Below are 21,329 nucleotides of genomic sequence, written 5' to 3'. Positions count from 1 at the left end.
GCTTGGACTGAGAATTTCTCCCTGTGCTGCTTTCTTGCACAATAATGGTGTTGCCTAGTTTAGTTTGTGTTGTCCAGATGTTTCTTTACATGTAGCTAACTGCACTGCTTTTCCCCTTCTGGCCACCTGCCATCCCACAGCAACATATGCCATGCGGAACCTGAGCGAGGCCTCCCTGACACAATACGAGCTGGACAGTAAGTGGCCACTCCCTCCTTTGTCTGTACTCCTGTCTCTGCTTGTGTCTTTGGGCTCATGGGCGTTAAGCAACTCTGCCTCGCTCACAACAGGATTGTTGGGGATGATGCCAAATTGCAATTAGCATGTCTGGAAGGAAAGATGCCATAAACTAGGGCTGTGTTTCTTTAAAGGTAGTGGTAGTAGGTGGGGTTTACAATTATCCTATTATATAATATAACTATTATCCCTCTCTTGCCAAATCCAAAAATTAGTAAGGCTGATTTCTGCAGGTTTTTCCCGAGTATGCTACAAGAAATAACCATAACAGAGCCTATTTTGAGAACTCCATTCAAGTAACGGAACAAGTGTAGTCCACACTGATCAATAGCTTAAAATAGCATATCTGGGAAAGTGGCTTTCCATTTCACATATGTGGCTGTATCACAACTGCAGTAGAATGAAATGGAGAAATAATAGATGAGGAGAGCAACATCCTCTTTGGGGTATTGAAAAAAGAGATGAGGAAATGAGGTCCAGGAATCGTGGAAATGAAATGGAGGTGATAGGAAGCGCCCTTGAACAATTTAAGTTCTATTCCCCTTGTTTAAAATAGCATCTTTACTCACAACTATAATTAAGACCCATTTTTGTTCCTTTAAAGTTCACATATTAGAAACCATGCAATAAACCAGAGATCTTGTTCTTGCTTTGTTTGGTGTTTGCTTTCTCTTTTTTGGCCAGAAACAATATTCTGCCTCAATTTTCCAATCTAAAGAATTTGGACGGAAAATAGGACACGCCACTGTAGCCAGGTTCTCAAGCAAGGAATAGTGGGAGGAAAATGAGAGGATGCTAACCAGAAAGTATGTGCTGTGGAGGCAGCCCAATGAGCACTCCTCTATGCTCCTAAACGATCATTGATTTCCTCCATCTTTCCAGATCTGAACAAACACCGTCGCTACGAGATACGCATGAGCGTCTACAATGCTGTGGGTGAAGGCCCCACCAGTTCCCCCCAAGAGGTCTTTGTTGGTGAAGCTGGTAAGCTGAGCATCTGCTTTATAAGAGTCTTTCTACTTTGGGTCTCTGTGTCATGTATTTACTTGCCCATCTGAGGTATGTAGGATTAGCTCAGGGTTAAATCATAGAGTTTTTGGATAGGGTTAGCCGTGGTGGTGCAGGGGTTAGAATGCAGTATTGCAGGCTAATTCACTACTCACTTCCAGGAGTTCGATTCTGACCAGCTCTAGGTTGACCTCAGCCTTCCATCCTTCCGAGGTCAGTAAAAGGAGGACCCAGATTGTTGGGGGCCATGTGCTCAATCTGTAAGCCGCTTAGAGAGCACCGTTAAGTGGTATACAAGTCTAAGTGCTATTGCTATTGCTGTCTGGGTCAGCTGTTGGAAAAACCATTAGAATCAACCAGTAATAAGCAAAAGATCCATTCTTTCCTCAATAAAGACAAAACTGTCGGGAGGACACCAGCAGGCCTGGATCCGAAGAAAAGCAAGTCCATGGCCAAAGCATGGCATTTTTATGAGGCATGTATTTGTTTCTGGGTCTAGTGCATTCCTGACTTACATTCTCTTCATTTTGTTCAGTCCCTACAGCTGCACCACAGAATGTAGTTATCCAAACCATCACGGCTACCCAACTTGACATTACTTGGGAGCCACCACCTCCTGAGACACAGAACGGAGACATCCAAGGCTACAAGGTACCGATAAAGATTATTTGCAGCTCAGGGTTGAAATGAGGTTTTCCTTGGTGCTCTTTGAGCTTGGTTGTTTTCTTGCAGATGTTTTATTACCCAAACTAAATAACATCATCAGTGCACCGCAATCCAAGAAAACAACCAAGCTCAGAGAGCACCGTGGACCCCTCAAGGCTACAAGATAACCAACCATGCAACGGAGGGGAGGGGAAGATCTTTCCTGGGGGAGGGGGGTGGATTGGTGCTCTTTTCACCCTGAGGAATGTTTAAAGGTGGAAGCCAGAATCGTATGCCTGATACAAATTGGGAACAGGCTTACAGCTGCTGTTGCTGCTTCTTCTGTCATTATTACATAAATACATCACAGGATATTCTTCTTTGTTGCTAATCTTTTGGGAATGCTTGCATTAATGAAGATTAGTGTCCAGCGTCAGGCTAGATGGCACCGCAAAGTTTTATGACATACTAGAAATTAGCATGTTCATTAATCCATAACATTTTACAGACTAATGTCTGCTGAATATTAGAATTGCACAGAATTATCCAGAGTTATAGTTGTATACACTGATGGAGGGTGGGTAGAAATCAGCGTGAAATAAAATATAGGAAAACATAATGATCATTACAGTATTACCTGTGGTCATTCATAAAAAAGTAATTGGTAATAACACAGGCATCCTGGAGATGACAAGTTAATTGTTTAGTCCTTAAGGTAGCACAGTACTCTCATTTGTTTTTGCTGGTACAGATTAATCTGAGATTCTCTTTCTAGAAGCAAATATTTTTCTGCGTCTTACAGTCCCCTCTTGCTCTTTTTAAAGGCAAGTGTTATTCTGCCTATTTGTTGTTGTTGTTGTTTTAATAATAGGGAAGAGCATCTTTTCAAGGAACACAACCCAACCTCAGGAGGTGTCAGCAATCCTATTTCCATTCTCTAAATCTAATCCAAACCCTGAAAAATACTCCATAATTCTATCAAAATTGGTTGCACTGTTTTGCGCGCTGGGATACTACAGCTGGTTTGAACAGTGTTTCTTCTTGAACATTGACCATTTCAGATGTGTGAACTTCAACTCCTAGAATTCCCCTGCCAGCACCACCCAAGGAATTCTGGGAGTTGAAGTCCACACACCTTAAAGTGGCTAAGGTTGAGAAACACTGATCTATCCAGTGTAGTAGCCCGGCATCCAAAATTGTCCAACCACCTGAAGAGAGTTGCCGAGTTCCAAGCACTTCATTTTGAGAAAAAATAATGAAACTAGTATAAAGGAAAGCAAGAAGGGTGACTGGGGATGGAAACATACAAGGAGAAACTGAGAAAATTGAGTTGGGCTTGATAGAATATTAAAAGTACTTAAAAGGATGTCACACAGAGGAACAAGACCTAGTTTCTATCATTCCAGAGAGCAGAACATTGAGTAATAATCTTAAATTACGGGAAGGCAGTCTACAGTTCTGTTTAAAAAAGTCTGAAAGAAACAGTTCAATAATGAAACCAACTATTATGGGAGGTGATGGTCTTCCTTCATTGGATGTGTTTATACAGGAATGTTCAGGGATTCCTTAATATGGAATTTTGCACCAAACATAATGGTTTCTTCCCACACTGAGATTCTGCGAAATGAGACATTGGGAGCCACATGCAGCCTGTGTATTAACAATTAATGTTGTGCAGCAGTTAAGATATTAGAGTAGAACAGAGAAGACCCAATTCTAGTTCGCCCTCTACCACAGAAGCTCACTGGTTCACTGTTTCTTGCTCAGTCCAATCAACCCTAAAAGACTTTTGTGGAGAAAAATAAGTGGGGATATCACTATGTATATACCAATTTATGCTCTTAAAGGAATTGCAGAACATAAATAATAAACATATACACATGCCACTCTTTCATAATGTGAGCAAGTCTGCGGCAGCCCCACAGCTAAAGTGAAAATGAACAAAGCAAAAGAAAAAAAAAACACAGTTCCATCTTTTACCTGTAAGAGGTGCTATTGAGCTACAAATAGAACAGTGGGTCTTGGTGCCTCTGTATGCTGTCATCAAGGATGTTTTTGCTCCTGGGGGAGCTTCATTCTTGTTTCTGCTTATGTCCCAAAAGTATAAAGGACCACCTTTCCAACTCATGTAGTATAGGCACGACTGTTATATAAATCAACCTTCTCCACAATACTTTGTTGTTAGCTGCGAAGTCGTGTCCGACCCATCGCGACCCTATGGACAACATTCCTCCAGGCCTTCCTGTCTTCTACCATCTTCTGGAGTCCATTTAAGCTCACGCCTACTGCTTCAGTGACTCCATCCAGCCACCTCATTCTCTGTCTATACTACTAAGTGCATTCCTAATATGTGGGATAGCTGAAATAATTCTACAGCTAGCGTGGCAGGTCAGCCATATATTATTTATTTACCTGTTTGCTTAACTTGCATTCTGCCCAAATCTGGGCAGCTCACAACAAACAAATGAAGAAATAATAAAATTTGATTAATAAAATAAAATACAGCAAGGGCAAGGGCAATGAAAAGGCCAGGTTATATTATTTCAGTAGTCACCCAAACCAATATGTTTAACCTTTATAATTAGTAAAATAACATTATAATGTAATGTAATAATATAATCCTTATACTATGAGAGTTATAATTTAACCCCTATATAAAACATTATATAATTAAATATTATAATATACTACAGTATAGTATAGTTTAGGGATTAAATGCCTACATCAGAGTTCCTTAACTTTTCCGGCTTTGCGGAATGGAGGGGGGGGGAGAGGAGATGGTTTTGCGCAAGTGGCTGGCAACTATGTGCTCAGCTCACGCAAGTGGCGATGTGTACATTTGTGTGCATACTCGCCTGCCACTTCTGCGGCCCGGTTCTGAACCGCTCACGGCCCATTAGTGTGCTGCCGCCTGGAGGTTGGAGACCCCTGTCCTACACAAATGCAGGAATTCGGCAGTGGTAAGACAGATATGTACTCCAGAAAACATATTGGTTTTGTGACCTTATTATATGCAATTAAGCTCTAATATTCATTCAAAGCAATGTCTGGTGCTCTCCCAAGTCACAAGGCCACCTTGATCTATTGTCTCCCGAGTCGTGAAGTTGAAAGTACATTATGAAGCCAGAAGTGTCCTCTTGCCAATCTTAGATAAGCATCATCTGGCTGCATATGTCCAGTCAGGAACAAGGGGACAGTTAGAAGCCAACCAAGTGACCTTTGAGGAAAGTTGCTTTCTTGTTTCCTAAGAAACTGCAAGGGTGCCAAGAAGTGTTGCCATGGAACCTGTTTGTTGCTGTCTCTTTGGTACCATGACTTCATGGAAGGTCCAGCTTCTCTGTGGAAATCTGGATATCGTTCAAAAATGACTTCAGAATTGCACTGTGTATCATTCTATTCACCCCATAAATCAAGACTAAGAATTAATTACTTACACAGTCTTGCCTAGTGGAAGAATGAATAAACTTAATCTTGATATTTTCCAGTAATAAAAGGAATACGCCTACTGTAGTGAGATCCTCTGCTTTAAAATACATTTTCATTTCAATTTATTTATTTATTTATTTATTTATTTATTTATTTATTTATTTATTTATTTATTTATTTTAATTCCATTTATATCCCGCCCTTCTCCGAAGACTCAGGGCGGCTTACAAGCTTAGCAGTAGCCTTCATTCTATGTATATGCCTGCTTATTAGGGCTTTCACACACACCCCAAGCGGCATTATTACAAAGTCAGCTTAATTGCCCCCAACAATCTGGGTCCTCATTTTACCTACCTCGGAAGGATGGAAGGCTGAGTCAACCTTGAGCCTGGTGGGACTCGAACCTGCACTAATTTTATTTTATTTCTTCCAAGTTCTGTGGGGACATTTTTTTTCATAAAAATACCAGGTAAAGATTTCCCCTGTATAGTCCTGTCCGACTCTAGGGGAGGGTGCTAATCTCCATTTCCTAGCGGAGGAAGCCAGCATTGTGCGAAGGTGCTTCCATTGTCATATGGCCGGCTTGGCTATATGCCAAAGGCACAAGGAGCACTGCTACCTTCCTACCAAAATGGTATCTTTTTATCTAATTGCATTTGCATGCTTTCAAACTGCTAGGTTGGCAGAAGCTGGAGCAAGAACAGGAGTTCACCCCATTGCATGGTGCTCAAATCTTAAACTGCCAACCTTCTGGTCAACAAGCCGAGCGTTTTAACCACTAGGCCACTGCACCCTGCTTAAAAACTCTTGGAACAGTGTTATAGTTAACAATAAAAAAAAACACATTTAGAGATTCATCCTGGTCACACATCTCTTTTTTGTGAATGTCCTTTTCTTTTTGCTCTTCAAAATGAAAACAAAAACCCATAAACTCTGAGAGACCTCTGCAGGATCTCTTTTTCTTGCTGATGCCACTAAAACTTTTTCTGTTTTAGATGTTTTTTTTTTCTCCTTTATTTCTTTGTCTCTGAGTAAGGTCATTATGTGCAACGTGGGGAAGATTTAGGATAGTGCAGTCACTGTATTTACATTAAAATAAACAAATTCATGTTGCTAAAGAATTTTAAATGTTTTATAAATAAGTTGACTTCATAGTACTGCACATCTACAGCTTGCTAATATTTGCCTTTCCTGATACTAGATGTATTTCTAATTCTGGCCTTTGATGGATGAAGATTTTCCTACAGTGGGACTCTTAGCTTCCCTGACACTTGTTCTTGCATTCCTGCCTCCCAAATCCTTCTCTCCTCAATACCCTCCTCCCTCTAGAAAATAATCTGGGAGGAGGCACCCAGACTTGCTAAGCTTTGATTAGCAGTTTCACAGTTCAAGTATCACGACAATTTTTTCCTACATTAAGGAAAAGAAAAAGGGAAATGCTTTATCAAGTTCCAACCTTAAACAGATGTCTATCTTGAAGCAAGGGAGAGGTAATGCTTGTGTAATTATTACCTGTGTATTTGTAAGGCAGACATCTAAGCATCTTTGAATTCTTCAGGCAGTTAGGCAGTTATTAAATGGGCCATTGCTTTTTCAGTTTCCCAGTGTGCTGTGGTGGCTAGGTGGCAGCACCTAGCTCGCTGTAGCTGGTCTCAGAAAAGCTAGGCAGGGTCAAAACTGTTAGTATTTTAATGGGAGACCACTAGGAAAGCTCATGGATATAGACTAGGATGGAAAATTATAAAAGATCCCAGAAGACAATGTAGTTTACCCAGTGCTTTTTTTGTAAAAGAAAAAGGTGCTGGAACTCACACATGTCATAAAACCCGCCTTGCCTACCCTACAAGGTTCCATCCAAAAAAGGTGCCGGAACTCCGTTCTGAGCATTCTATGACCAAAAAAGCCCTGAGTTTACCAAGATTTAAGGTTTACTTAAGGGAGACTTAATTTTTTCTCTTGAAATACCACTGTTACGTATTGCGTTCGTTCAGACATTGACCAGACTGATGTAATACAACTGCTCTTTATTGCTGACAACCACTTGACATCTATTTATACAGTGCCGCCACTAGGCGGCGGCCAATCAATTTAAAGAACAATTTCCCGCTTAAATTGCAGGCTAGCCGTTTACTCCAAGACAGTTGGAGACTCTTTTCAAACATACACAGCAACTGATTATAACAACCATTAGTGAACTAACCTAATACATTACAATCACTTCATTAAGTATCTTCATTATAGTTTACTAATTCATCAACACTGTCAAAGAGCTTATTTCTGAGAAGTCAGTTAAATGCAACTGTGTCTCGAAGATGCTATTGAAGAATCCAGGTGTGAGGCTTAGGATAATTTGGGGGGGGGGGTGCTACATAAAGAGATACAACTCTGAAAGAAAAGATGTGATACGTAACCACTGGAACGAAAACTTGCTAGTTTAGAAAAAAATTGACTTTTCACGTCCACATTTTGGAATGGAAGAATAGGTTCATGTGCCAAACCCAAAGAGAGAAGTAAGTATCTTTATTATAACCTCTTGCCTCTTTATTTTCTCCTGCACATTTTCCTTCTATATCCTCTGATTGCGTTCAATTTCCTCTGCTCCACAGATTTATTTCTGGGAAGCTCAGCGGCAGAATGAAACTGAAAGAGTGAAAACACTCTTCTTACCAGAGAGTGGTGTCAAACTGAAGAACCTGACGGGCTACACTTCCTACCTCATCTCTGTCCTTGCCTTCAATGCTGCAGGTGATGGCCCACGCAGTATCCCTATCAAGGGCAGGACCCAGCAAGCAGGTAGGTTACATAGCAGGAGAGGCCCTGGTCAGTAGGCATTTAGAGGTGGAGGAGAGACTCTGCATCGATTGACAAAGGCTTTGCTAAAGTGGACAGATGCCCAGATACAAATAACGTAGAATCACTGTAGGGGAAAGAGTGGCAGAACCTGGGAGCAGAGTTAAAAGAGGGATCAGCCTAGAATCCCTAGGTAGCCACAAGCTAACTAAAGTCAACCTGTTGTCACTTATCTAACTCCAAACAAGTGCTAACAGTTAATTAAGAAGATTAATGTCAGGCACAAAAGACCAAGTCCACATGTGAAGATCCAATTAAACTGATTATTGCTCTATATCCTATGCACAGGAATCTTCTCATCTAATCATTAGAACCTATTTGAAGTTAGATAAGGGTAAAGGGAATTCAAGGGAGGTTGGACTTGGTTTGCTTGTGGCTATATAAAGATTCTAGGCCGATCCCTCTTTTAACACCACCCCCAGGTTCTGCCAGTCCTTCTCTTACAATTACTGCTTTACTAATTCCTAGGTTAGCGGGTCTGTGCCCAACACTGGGCATAGTTGTCTGGTAGGTCATGTTTGTTCGTTTATAAAACATTTCTAACTTTATGTAATGACTCTGGGCAGCTTACTTTTTTTAAAAAAAAAAGATAAATATCAAGAAAGAGCAGAAAAGAACAATAGTCACACAGAGAGAACAACAAAATTCTACTTCCCTATACAAAACCCAACCAAAAGAGATCCAACAGTTGCATAGCGCAAAGCATAGTGGAAGAGCCAGATTTTCAAGGCTTGTTTAAAGGCAGGGAGGGAGGGTTTGTTAAAGATTGCCAGATTCCAGCTCACCTGTTTCTCAGTACATGTTTAAATACATCCTTTAAAGTTAGGGGTATCTGTCAGACCAATAGTGACATAATGTCATATGCCTCCAAACATTCAACAGCTGAGTGATCATAGAATCTGCCCATGTCACAGTTTCCAGTTCTGAATTAGAAAAAATCCTTTCACATGTCCTGTAGAAGAAGAAAGAAAATAATATGCTAGTATCCCTGTTCTGCCCAATCTATGCATTTGTCTATGTTTATGTGGTGATTTGAAAGCAAAATCCTTCCTCAGAGAAAGGTCATAATCAAGGAAAGATCAGTTATAAAATAATAAATAAAATGCCATTGAATGTGGAAGCTTGAGAGTGATATTACAATATGTCTATGTTCAAAAGCCTTTTAAAGTACCTGTGACTATACCAATCTATTAGTAAAAAGGCACTCAAAAGCCATTCTGAGAGGGAATGGGGTGGGCAGTGGAAGAAGTTCAGCTATAAAAATGCATAGAAAAATTGGGAGTTCCATGAAAAGATGACAAACCTCTGGAAATAAGAAGGAAGAAGATTGACTGCAAATATTATGTCTACCCTTGTTTTCGATAAATGTAAAAATATTGAAGCTGAGAACAGGAACCAAAGGCAAAGGATGTAGTAAAAAAAATCTATCCCATGAATTTCTTCCATGGATTGCAGAGATTACCCAGGTAAAACAGTTTAACAGTAATGGTGCACATTTCAGTCGCCTCTTTGATTGAAAATGTTGTGTAGTGGGTTCTTTGGCGCAGGAATGAAGATGAGGCAAGCGAGTATAGGAAAACTCATGGTTTATTGCTTGTAAGATCTTAACAGAGAATTGGGCTGTAACCAGCCGCAATATATAGTCTAGCCCCTAGGTGGCAGCCAATAGGTTTGAAGCAACCATTTGCCACCTACGGACAGCCAATAGCAGCATTGGAGACTTGTAGTCTGGGTTGCTGGAGAGCCATTAGCTGTTCCAGCAACCCATGTGGTATTACCATTGAGCCAATACATAACAAAAAATATGAAAGGAATTACTTCCAGCCATTTGGAGTGGCTGTCCACCACTATGAGAAAGAACTGGCCCTGAAAAGGCCCAGCATAGTCTATGTGAATTCTAGACCAGGGAGTGTGCGTTTCCTCCCACCTGTGAACTGGAGCCTGTGGCATTTCAGGCCTAGATTGCTGGCATGTATAACAACCATGGACTTGTGCCTCAATGTCCTTGTCAAGGCCAAAGGTAGCTTCTTGCTAAAGCTTTCATTCTGACAATGCCTGGATGGCCTTCATGTAATGATTGTAAAACCCTGTTTCTTAGGGAAAAGGGAATTATGACTCTGTTTCCCCATAAAATGCACCCTTTGTGGGCAGAAAGCTCATGTCTTCTGACAAAATAATTCTGAAATTCAGAACCTGGGCTTTTATCCAACCACCCCGTGTATACCCATGAAAGTACTCTGCTAAGTGTTCTATCTGTAGCTGTTTCAGCAGCAATGTCCCCAGCATGGAGGGGAAATTCAGGCAGGTCCTGTATGGACAGAATTTCTAAGTGACTTAAAACTGCCCCCACCCCATAGGGAGATGCATCACATGCAAGACATACTGGTTTAGACTCTTTGTAATGAGTTACAGTGGACTTTTCTGACAATAGTGCTTTTAAGTCCTGGAAACTTTTTTCATGTAAATTAGTCCATTTCCATGGAGCTTTCTTATCTAAAAGCCTGTGCAAAGGCTCTGCTAATGAGGTAGAAAGGTGTGATAGAGGTTAAGGAGACCCAAGAATGCTTGTAGATCCCCTTTGGATTTGGGCCTAGGAGCCATTTTAATGGCCTTCACTTTAGATTCAGCAGGGTGAATGCCGTTAGCATCAATTCTGAATCCCAAGAATTCTGTTAAAGGAATCCCAATTTTTAAAATTTGAGGCCTGCTTCACGAAACCTCTGTAAAACAGCTCTGAGCCTGCTGGCTAACACTTCTGGGGACTCCCCAGCCTGAATGCCCCTGAGTGTGCGTTCCATTATTCCCTGGAAAATGCCTGGGGCAACACTGACTCCAAACTGTAAGCGTTTTACTTTGAAAGCCCCCCTGTGAGTCACAATCGTCTGAGCCGCAGCTGTGGCCTCATCAGCCAGCAATTGCTGATAGGCCTGTGCTAAATCAAGTTTAGCAAAAATAGTACCCCCTTGCAAGGAGGCTAAAATGTGGTTGACCACTGGAACTGGGTACGCGTGTTGCTTGAGGGCTTTGTTTAGGGTGCATTTATAATCAGCACAAATGCGAATTTCCCCATTGGCTTTAAGTGGGGTGACTATAGGAGTTTCCCACTCCCCCCCCCATCAACTGGCTGTAAAACGCCCTGTTCTACAAGCTTGTCAAGTTCAGAATCAATTTTATGTTTTAAGGCAAAGGGGACCCTTCGAGGCTTAACCCTAATTGGAACTACTTTGGGGTCTAGCTTGAATGAGATAGGCGGGCCTGTGTATGTTCTTAGGGCAGAATCAAAAACATCAACATAGTCCTCACATACTGACGAGAGGCTTGCAGTTTGTGTCCGATTGATACCAGTAATCTGAATACCTAAGGCATCAAACCAATTGAGTCCAATGAGACTCGTTCTCTGGCCCACTACTACTATGACATCCAGGTGCCCATAAAACCACTTAAATTTTACAGTCAAGGTGGCTTCTCCCTTAACTTTAACTTGAGCATTTTGAAAGTCAGTTAGAATTATGTCTGAGGGCCTCAGTTTGGCCCAATTGTTACACGAAATCAAAAGTGTCTTGAGAAATAATGGAGACTGCAGAGCCAGAGTCCAATTCCATTTTACAAGGAACTCCTAGTTTAGGTTTGAGGGGGCGTCGGGCCCCAGTGCGGCACACGCTTCTACGGCTTCTGAAAAACCCCACACTAAACAGACCCTGGGCCCCAGTACCTCTCCTAGTCGGTTCTTCTGACTGGTGTTTGGGTGGCCGGTCCCTCTGGCAGGCTCTGCAAACCGCTGCGATGTGGCCTGTCCAGCAGGCTCTGCACGTAGCTGACCGGAATCTGAAATCTGTGCGAAAATGGCTGCCGCCGCACCCCTTATATCTAGGTAAGAGAACGGCCTTGTAAGTGTTCTCTTGCTGCTAGCAGTTGTGCTGTTGCGCGTTGGGCTGCTTTTGAAGTTTGTTGATTTCTGGTTCTTCCTCCTTGGAGGACTCTTCGGCGCATTTGGTGTCCTCATGGTGGACCGTTTCTTCATGCTTTGTCGTTTTGGCAGGATGGACTGCTTGAACTGTACCCTCGGTGGCTTCGTCAGCCAAAACTCCGTCTTGTGCTTCTGAAAACATTAAATTCGGTCTGGCAAAGAGTCTTTGTTGAAGCATTCGGTTCCATAGCCCGCAAACAAGCCAATCTCGTAGTCTCTCTTCTAAGTTCAAAAATTTGCAAAGGCGTGCGGCCTGCTTCAGGCCCGTGATGAATTCTGAAGCTGATTCACCGATTTGCTGCACTCTGGTCAAACGCCAGGCCATTTCAGACATCTTGGGCTGGAAATGTTCGGTTAACTTCTTCCTGAGGTCCACGTAAGAGACTGATTCTATTGTTGTTGGAGCGAAGAGGTTCTTGGCCAAATCAAAGGTTGCTGGGCCACAGAGGCAGAGTAGCTTTGCGGCCTTGAGGCGTTCTTCCACGATTTGGTTTGCCCAGAGGTAGTTTTCTACCTGGGACAAATAAGATGGCCATTCTTCTGGATGCTTCACATCGAATTCTCAAAGTCTTCTGACCTTCAGCATTCTGTTTCTCGCTCGTTCCTGCGATTTCTTCCTATCCTGCTTCCAGGCTCAGGGAATGAGTCCGCTGAGCACGAGGTCGCTAGCATAAGTTGCTAGCCGACCTTGAGTGGGGGGGGAAATGCCTTTTCCCTCTGGCGTGCACTGCCTTCCCCTCTGAGACTTCAGTTCTTTTTCAGGGAAGCAGGATCCCACCTTCATCGCCAGTGTTGTGTAGCAGGTTCTTTGGCGCAGGAATGAAGATGAGGCAAGTGAGTATAGGAAAACTCATGGTTTATTGCTTGCAAGATCTTAACAAAGAATTGGGCTGTAACCAGCCGCAATATATAGTCTAGCGGCAGCCAATAGGTTTGAAACAACCATTTGCCGCCTAGGGACAGCCAATAGCAGCATTGGAGACTTGTAGTCTGGGTTGCTGGAGAGCCGTTAGCTGCTCCAGCAACCCATGTGGTATTACCATTGAGCCAATACATAACAGAAAATATGAAAGGAACTCAGAAGAAATAAGGAAATAGGAAAAGATTTGCCTTTATAAATGAGCCAGTAGATGGGGGCCTTTTGGTGGACTAATAAAAATGTCTCCCATATTTGCCACCAGTTGGATGATGCAGTTTGATAGGCTAAATATGAGTGGAATGAATTACAAAGAGATTAACAGTTGCTGATGTTGTTATTGTTATTTCCCTTTAAAATGTTCTGTGCCCTGGCTTCATTCATCTTACCACTGTTGTGGCTTCCTTATTCGGCCCTCGCAAATGGGCTTCAAGTTTGAAGTCTCCCAGCCTAATTTATTTATTTCTTGTTATAAAGGCTCACAGTATTGCCCAGGGTAACATGACACAGCTATGTTCCCCACTTCTGCTGTTCCTTTTCAATACCAGGTCAAAGAACCACAATGAAAGGAAGCTATTCTTGTCTCAAAACATAAGGACATTTTGTAATTGGTTCAAGAATGATAAGCCAAGAACTCTCTGTTATAAAAGAATAAAATCACAGAAATTATCCAACTCTATTTTTGTGTGCAGATCCATCATGTAGATCTGGGATTTCCAATCTTGACAACTGCTGGCTGGGGAATTCTGGGAGTTGAAGTTCACAAGTCTTAAAAGATGCTAAGTCCACAAGTCTTAAAAGTTGCTAAGTTGCTAAACTTGAGGTCCACAAGTCTTAAAAGTTGCTAAGGAGTTGAAGCCCAATTGCTAATTCTGGGAACTGAAGTCTGCAAGTCTTAAAAGTTGTTAAGGAGTTGAAGTCCACAAATCTTAAAAGCTGCCCGATAGGTCTTCCTCTAAAGTGAAGGCCTGAGTTCCTCTCCACGCTCTCTTAATTTCAGATTGGCAGCCACCCTATTCAACATGCTTCTGCAGTTCCCCCCCTCCTGCCCAAATCATAAGACTTGCCTCACCCTCCTCCTGCTCGAAACTTCCTGTCACTTTTGAAGAAAGTGACCCTTTTCTGCTAGAAGTTTGATAACCAAACTGTCTTCTGTTGCTGAATATGCATTCCTGCCAGGCTGAAATCCAGCAGAATATTCAAACTACTTAGGCAACAATTTGATGTTGCGGGAAAAGGCATATGTTGCTTTGTAGTCTGAAGTCCTGGTCTCCATCTTCAGTCGTTTGTTTTGTGCATGTTGGTATCACCTGTTTCCATCCCACAACTTCTGGTTTGGTATGCACTTCATTACAATCTCAGCTTACATTGTCTGGATATCAAAGGCAATAATATATTTTTTAAAAAGTGGTGGTGGGGGAAATATGAGGAGCCATATTCAGCTCTAGCATCTGGGCTTAATGAAATGCCCTTTAAGCTGAGGGCATCATCAAGGATCTAAGCTAGGATCTTGGTTATCTCTGCCCAGAGGGAGTCAATAGAGCCTGTAGTAGGAGCTGCTTTCCTGGCTTCCCTTTTCTTGAATCCTTAAGGCAGGGGTGTCAAACGGACTGGTTGCATCATGCGGAGGATGTGCCCACCCCAGCTCCAGCAATGCAAAAAAAGTTGCAATATGTCGCGACATGTCACGTGACGCGGCAAGTTTGACACCCGTGCCTCAAGGTTATTCTTGGCAAAACACAAAGGAATATGAGAAGAACCATAGCAATGGATTTTGGCCAAAAATGTTAGAGATATTTTCCTTTATTTTCCTTTTTTTCAGGCCCCCTGCTCAGATCATCCCGTGATTCTATTTCAGTTCAATCCGTTGGATTCAATTTGTTTCCATTTCTTTTGAAGGGAACTAGAAAAAAGGAGAAGGCCATTTTGCCTAAGGCTGTGATACAGTAGTTTCTCTGTCTGTAGTTCTGAATGTCATAATGAACGTTTTCTTAGCACTGCCACCACTCAGCCTCCCCTGTTCCTCTTTCAGGTTGTCAATATTTTTTCATTCTTACAGGATTTTTTTAACTTGGCCTCCCAATGTTTTCTTGTTAGCAAATATGAATAGACAAATGGTTTTTAACAGCATATCCAGCTTTATTCTTTTATTCTTCCTTCTTTTTTTTTAGCTTTCATAAGCACTCAATATTAACTCAACTAGAGGAGCTAAGACAGGGAAATCTCAAAAAAGTCTATCACCTACACAGAATTTCAGGACGACAAATTTTAATGAAGTCAGATAAAAGGTGGGCAGCATGCCATAGCTTGACATTCTAAAAAGGCCTTCGTTGCTGTCCTACCAAGCACTGGTCTACAACCCATTTCTTGACTGCTGATTCTTTTACTGTTGAAAGTCAATTCTGAAAGGCAGAAGCTATCCATCACTTTAATATTTTCCTTGACAGTTCTAAGGCTTCTTTCTGGACTTGTTATTGTTTGTTCTTTTTTATAATTTAATCATAGTTCCATTTTCATTGCTCCTCGATTTTCATTACCGGAGCTTCCAGTTCGTCTGCATTTTCAGCTATCAGAATAGCATATCAGCATACGACAGGGTATATTTCTTCCCCCAGTTTTAAAATCACATTCATGTTCTTCCAATCCATCCTCTCTTAATATTTATTTATTAAATTTTTCACACCACCTGCCTATCAGCAACTATGGCTATAGGTTGAATAACGATGGAGCATACAGCTTTATTTTACTTCTTTGCTAGTCTGGAGCCAATCTGTTTTATCATATTCCACCCTGGCTATGATTTCTATGCGTGAGAAGAACAAGTGTTCTGGGATTCCCATTTTCTATTGTTAGGTAGCTATTTATTTTATTGATATGAAAAATAATTCTCACAGTTTTTTGTGCTGGATGTTCATTTGCAAAAGAAAATGTTGCATCTTTTGTTAGTTAAAATTATAATCCTGTCAGGGAAGAAATTTTGCTCCTTTGGCTACAAAAAAAATGCTAATCCAAACCATCAAGGAAGGTGCAATTAATCAGGAAGAATGGACTTTTTAAAAAAATAAACTTGCTTTCCAAGCTAATTCAGATAACCAATTTGGTTTTATTGAGCATATGTATGCTGTATAATGTCTTACTTCAGACATTATTTTTTCTTGAAAATGGACAAATGACAAAGGAATGTTAATTTTGTTTTTGATCCCCTTGGTAGGAAATCTATTTATAGGTTTCTTTTCATTCATCTTCGTATTTCTGTTGGAAAAACATGATAGGCAATAATGTGTTGCAAGACAGAGGTCACAGTGGGGAAAAGAGAGAGAGAGAATGCTTTGTGATCCATCAGCTTTCTGTTCAGAATAGGCAGGATATCTCTCTCTCTGCCATATGTTTTGAGAGAACCAAAAATCATCTTCCTTCTTTTCAATGAGCGTAACTAAATCTGTCCTAATTTCAAATTAAACCATTCAAGTCCCTTTCTTTTTATCTCCTTTCAAGCATTGGTTGGCATTGGTATCTTGTTTCACGGATCAGAGCTAGTAAGTCAAGTTAATTTTAATTTCTGCGCACAGGAAAAAAAAAGTGATGACCTGCTAAATGAGCTGTTTGCTTGGGTTTTGTGGAAAACAAAGAGGCCACTATCTGGGTATTTTTCTATGAGCAAAAAATTGCTACTATGCGAGTGTGATTTAAGTTTCTTTACAAAAATAGTGCAGGGATAAGGATTTGGACGAATGTTGTTGCAGGTGTTAGATGCCAGGATGTGGGAATTCATATGTATTTAAGCCAGTTGAGACATTTAATATAGTTGCTTCATTGCTGATGTTTAAACAACTGTGGGAACTGCTTTATGGCACAGCCTTCATTCTTCAGAACAATCCTAACCGGTTGATTATGATTACTGTACTTGTAAGAAAAGGAAAATAGAAAATGAAAAATGCTTTGTGTGTGTTGATACAGCCAAACTTCCTGGTATGTAATGGTTCCCCTTTTCATAGGAGCAGGGCTTTTTTTCTCATAGAACACTCAGAACGGAGTTCCGGCACCTTTTTTGGATGGAACCTTGTAGGGTAGGCAAGGCGGGTTGTATGACATATGTGAGTTCCGGCACCTTTTTCTTTTACAAAAAAAGCACTGCATAGGAGTGAGTAAGTTGGAAGGGATAGTTGATAGTATAACAAAGGGTCTCCAAACTTGGCCCTTTTATGACTTGTGGACTTCAACTCCCGGAATTCCTCAGCCACCCTGGCTGAGGAATTTCGGGAGTTGAAGTCCACAAGTCATAAAAGGGCCAAGTTTGAAGACCCCTGATTTAACACAATACACTCCAAACACATCCCAGTCATGATGGTCAGTTTTGCATTTTCTTTTCTTCCTTTATAAAAATTTCTGGGGATCTGCCTCATGACCTACTTTCTAAGTAGGGTTTTTTGTTGTTGTTGATTTCATTCATTCTTTCTCACCAGTGTCACAAGCCTGCCAAAGCAGCTAAATGTTTCCCCAGATAACCCAGACATATAAAATGTCTTGGTTGTCAAGGAAACCAAGAGCCCGGTGTTAAGGAAGGAAAACAATCTCCACCTGTGTAAATTTATTACCAAAGAAGAGGCATACAATACCGCCTTATTGTCATCCTTTTTTTTCAAAACCAGCAAGAGGGAATTTTCAGTCCCAGCAGATTAAAAGGCTTAACGCAGCTGAGAAGTCATTTTAGGCAATTCTTGTAAAATAGACATGTAAGATTAGTTTCTTTTCTGGATTTGAATTTGACTTCTTCCTTCCTTCCTTCTGCAATCTGAAGTTGTAAAAAAATAAAAATAAATCCTAGCCCTGATAATTTGCTGAAGCTCCACAGCACCTTGAGTCAGCCTAGCATAAACGCAGAGAGCAATCAAGTTCTCTCCAGCCCAATTTCTGTCTCCCCCACGTTATTCTGTCCCCTCCAAGCGATTCAGCGAAAGGAAGCAACAGGATGCATAATTTTTTTGTGCTGAAAATGGCCACACTGAGAAGGGAAGCTACACACGGAAAGAGAAGCACATGTAGGGAGCCTCTTGGAAGACTGTTGTCAAAATGTGGGATTGGAGGCAAGGACTAAGAGAGTCCTATGCTCTTTGGTAGATTCTGATGCATAACTGTAACAGAATTACAGTCATGCAATTCAATGTCTCTTCTTCCACTGACCTCCCAACCTACAGTCTCCTCTGTTTTAATAATTAAATAATGCATTAAATGTAGATGCTGCCTACCTCCCAGCAACTCTGGGTGGTTTTCACAGTTCAAGTTGGCTTCCACGTTGACTTCCTGGTTACTTTGTCTCCCTTCACTGGCTGTTCAGAAAAGGCTGTACGCTGGCTATGTTCAAAGGGAAAGTGCATTTTCCTTAATGGGTTATCATTCATTTTTCAGACTCTTGGTCGATAGCCATTATAACTTCAATTTAGATCAGGGGCGTCCAACTTTGGCAACTGTCAGATTGGTGGACTTCAACTCCCAGAATTCCTCAGCCAACATGGGAGTTGAAGTCTTAAGATTACCAAGATTGGACAAGCCTGTTTTAGATCATGTAATATACTACTACTCTTCCTTCTAATTATATTCTATCCATCCTCCAAGCCCCCAGTTCCCCAGGCTCTGTCAAATTCAGTGAACTCACCACAACTTCTGTGAATGTGTCTTGGGAGCCCCCCGTCTTCCCAAATGGAATCCTGGAAGGCTACCGGCTTATCTATGAACCCTGCATGCCTGTGGATGGTAAGGAAGTTACAGGGAGCGGATATGCATGTCTGGGTGCACGTGACATACTAAATCAAGAACAACAAGTAATGGCAAGGGAACACACCTTACTGCCTTAGGAGAACATTCTAATTTATGACTATAGGACCACAGATATAAAAGGTTAGGCTGTCCATAACCAGGCTCTTTTGAACTTAAAATTGTATTTCTACATCTCAGCTGTATAAGCCAGCAATAAAGGTAAGGAGTCCTAATAGCCATAACTTAGTCAGAAAAGATAAAGGCATTCTTCAGACAACCTGAATCGGGGTGACTTTGTTTGTTTTATCTGCAGTCCATGTAACATAAAAAGCAAGGTTGAGCTCTGTGAATCAACATAATAGATGTCAAATTGTAGTTTCCAACACCGCTTTCTCACTGTGTTCTCACAGGAAGGATTAGAACAGTGGTGGGATTCAGCCGGTTTGCACCACTTCAGCAGAACCAGTAGCTAATTTTTTGTTGCCCAGGCCCAGAATGGACTTCCGGGAAGTGGCATCCACACAGAGAACCGGTTGTTCACATGTTTGAATCCCACCACTGATTAAAACCACTGTAAAACCATCCTCCCAAAGCCCAATCCTGCCAAATGGCCCAGTACATTATCATGGACAATGGTACTGAAATCAGCCACCGCTTTTCCTGGCTCCCTTATCCCCTGGGCCAGACCAGGATGCTTTTAGTGATTGCTCCCAGACCGTGCTTGATTCCCTACTCTACTCAATCTCCTGGAGCGATCTCATAATATGCACCTTTCTGCCTTGCAGGGGTCAGCAAAATTGTAACCGTGGATGTGAAGGGAAACAGTCCTTTGTGGTTGAAAGTCAAGGACCTGTCCGAAGGTGTCACCTACCGATTCCGAATTCGAGCCAAGACCTTCATTTATGGGCCGGAAGTAGAAGCCAACATCACCACAGGGCCAGGGGAAGGTACATCGAGGAAACTGAGAGAAGAGATTCCTTTCTCCATCCTTCTGCACCTACTCTTACAGATCTTAACAACTAGAATTTAAACTAGGGCCATGCCCAGTAATAAACCACCACCATGCCCAGAAATACTTCCTCTATGACTCCAGTTTTTCTAGGAGTCTGCCTAATTGCCTAATTTAATAGTACTGGATTCAGTTTCAGGTCTGAGAAAGAGCTTCTCCTTGTCTTCCAAGCCTGTTGATTACTGTGAGAAAAATCATATTTCTTCTTTCTTCATGTTTCAGCAGAATGGAATAAAATGTGCAAAATACCCTGTTTATAGGTGGCTGCTTTGGATATATAGTTCCTAGAATTCTTCAAAACAGGAATATTCTTCTCAATATGTCTTGCGTGATTCATGCCTTCATATACCCCTCAATCAGTCAAAACTTAAAGAGTTTGCCTGAAAAACAGTCGTTCTTTGCTGAATGGTTTTGTACAGTCATAATAACATAAAAAAGGGACGCGGTGGCTCAGTGGTTTGGGACACTGAGCTTGTCGATCAGAAGGTCAGCAGTTTGGCGGGTCGAATCCCGAGTGCCACATAACAGAGTGAGTGCCTGTTACTCGTCCCAGCTTCTGCCAACCTAGCAGTTCGAAAGCACGTAAAAATGCAAGTAGAAAAATAGGGACCACTACGGTGGGAAGGTAACAGCGTTCCGTGCGCCTTTGGCATCTAGTCATGCTGGCCACATGACCACGGCGACGTCCTCAGACAAACGCTGGCTCTTCGGCTTTGAAACGGAGATGAGCACCGGCCCCTAGAGTCGGAAACGACTAGCACGCATGTGCAGGGAAACCTTTACCTTTACCTTTACAGTAATAACATAGAAAGTGGAGGTAACTGCACAAATAAATATAATAGCTAATTAGGCATAGCATCATTGTCCCCTGGCAATTTTCTAATGTTCTCTCTATTCCTTGGCCTAGCAAGGATCATTGAAGAAGTTGCCATCAACTCAGAATCAGAATCACAATAGAGCTGGAAGGGACCTTGGAGGTCTTCTAGTCCAGCCCCCTGCTCAAGCAGGAGACCTGATATCATTTCAGACAAGTGGCTGTCCAGTCTCTTATGTGGTTCATGTGGGTTTTTAAGTAGAAAAGAGAAATCACATTATATTTCTGAAACTACTGACCTCCAATGCCAGAGCCCTTAATTGCATGTGTGATATAAGAGGACTCTTTGTAAAAGGAATCACAATTGTGCTTATTATTCAGTTGTTCCTTCATATGTTCAAGTGTTAAATCCAGCATTGTAAACAGGCTTTTTTAAGCTCAGTAAATTTGGATTACCCAGTATTGGAAAACTTTCTCTCTGGCAGCCACTTCAGTTTTGCACATGGAATGTTTTCCTAGCTGATAAATGCCTATAAATAGCAGTTATATTGTTTAATTAACCGGATGGCTAACATCCACGTTAAACAAAAATGTCTATAAATTCCTGAATCAGTTTTTAATGCTTCAAAAATTACTTTTAAATATAGCTGGTATGTGGATAACAAGAAATGACTATAAAATAGCTTACTCTGCAAAATACCAT

General features: G+C 41.5%; 1 protein-coding gene across 1 annotated transcript in view; it reads left to right on the top strand.

The window, feature by feature from the left end:
* Positions 1-21,329, top strand: part of SDK2 (sidekick cell adhesion molecule 2) — a gene marked incomplete at both ends in the record, with an annotated part of 415,888 nt that overhangs the window by 378,967 nt on the left and 15,592 nt on the right. The window contains 6 exons of the mRNA XM_081321147.1: positions 141-197; positions 1,120-1,221; positions 1,781-1,896; positions 7,923-8,109; positions 18,663-18,800; positions 19,589-19,750. Coding sequence (XP_081177273.1) covers positions 141-197; positions 1,120-1,221; positions 1,781-1,896; positions 7,923-8,109; positions 18,663-18,800; positions 19,589-19,750 — 762 coding nt within the window. The remainder of the gene's footprint in view (positions 1-140; positions 198-1,119; positions 1,222-1,780; positions 1,897-7,922; positions 8,110-18,662; positions 18,801-19,588; positions 19,751-21,329) is intronic.

The sequence above is a fragment of the Vipera berus genome (genome assembly GCF_964194415.1).
Source record: "Vipera berus genome assembly, chromosome: 2".
NCBI lineage: Eukaryota > Metazoa > Chordata > Lepidosauria > Squamata > Viperidae > Vipera > Vipera berus.
The sequence above is the reverse complement of the archived record's forward strand: the minus strand, read 5'-3'. Positions and strand labels throughout refer to the sequence as shown.